Source organism: Acanthisitta chloris, unplaced genomic scaffold, assembly GCF_000695815.1.
Source record: "Acanthisitta chloris isolate BGI_N310 unplaced genomic scaffold, ASM69581v1 scaffold11290, whole genome shotgun sequence".
NCBI lineage: Eukaryota > Metazoa > Chordata > Aves > Passeriformes > Acanthisittidae > Acanthisitta > Acanthisitta chloris.
Window position 1 is genome coordinate 12264 of NW_008649936.1, and position 769 is coordinate 13032.

The 769-nt window shown below is 63.2% G+C and overlaps 1 protein-coding gene across 1 annotated transcript in view; it reads right to left on the minus strand.

Moving 5' to 3' along the window:
* The window catches only part of COL16A1 (collagen, type XVI, alpha 1), a 20102-nt gene that overhangs the window by 11102 nt on the left and 8231 nt on the right, over nucleotides 1-769 (minus strand). Inside the window, 2 exon segments of the mRNA XM_009078863.1 lie at nucleotides 9-80; nucleotides 193-228. Coding sequence (XP_009077111.1) covers nucleotides 9-80; nucleotides 193-228 — 108 coding nt within the window.

Below are 769 nucleotides of genomic sequence, written 5' to 3' on the forward strand. Positions count from 1 at the left end.
CTGGGTCCTGGTTTGCCAGGCAATCCAACAGCTCCAAGCATCCCCTCAGAGACAGTGGGACACACCTCACATGGCTCACCCTGCCCATTGGGGACAGTGAGACACAGCCCAGGCTGGTGGGCCTTGGGGTGGCCCTGGTGATGCCCCGAGCAGCCCCAAGACCAGGGGATGGGCACCTATCACTGCACCCACCTTGTCTCCCTTTGGCCCCAGGATGCCAGGGGGACCCTGCAGGAGGAAGGTGAGCATGGAGCTGCTTCAGGGAGTCCTGAGGCCAAGGTGTGCCCCAGTAATTCCACTCAGCACCCACCAAACAGCCACCAGCCATGGTGCAGGATGATCCCAGCCCTGAGCGAGGCTGACAGCTCTTCCAATCCCCTCTCCATGGCTGGGCTCAGATCCCACCTCTGCTCCAGCCAAGCAGCCCCAACCCTGAGCCAAGAAACCCGTCCCTGACCCCAAGTTTTGGCTCCCAGTACTCACGGGTATCCCAGGCGATCCTCCGGGTCCAGGAGCTCCCAAGCTGCCCTGGAGCCAGAGATGGGAAAGCCTGAGCCTGACAAGGCACAGTGCCACAGCCCTTGGCACCCCCAGCACCCTCGTGATAGCCTTCCCCCCCTGGGGGGGTTTCCTGCCCCCCAAGCCAAGTCCTTGGCCACCCAGCTGGGGCTTGACCAAGCCAGCACTGGCTCAGCCACAGTGGATGCAGCTCCAGAAGGAGATCCCAGCACAGCTCCCATTGCCCCACTGAACTGCCCATGGGTGGTGG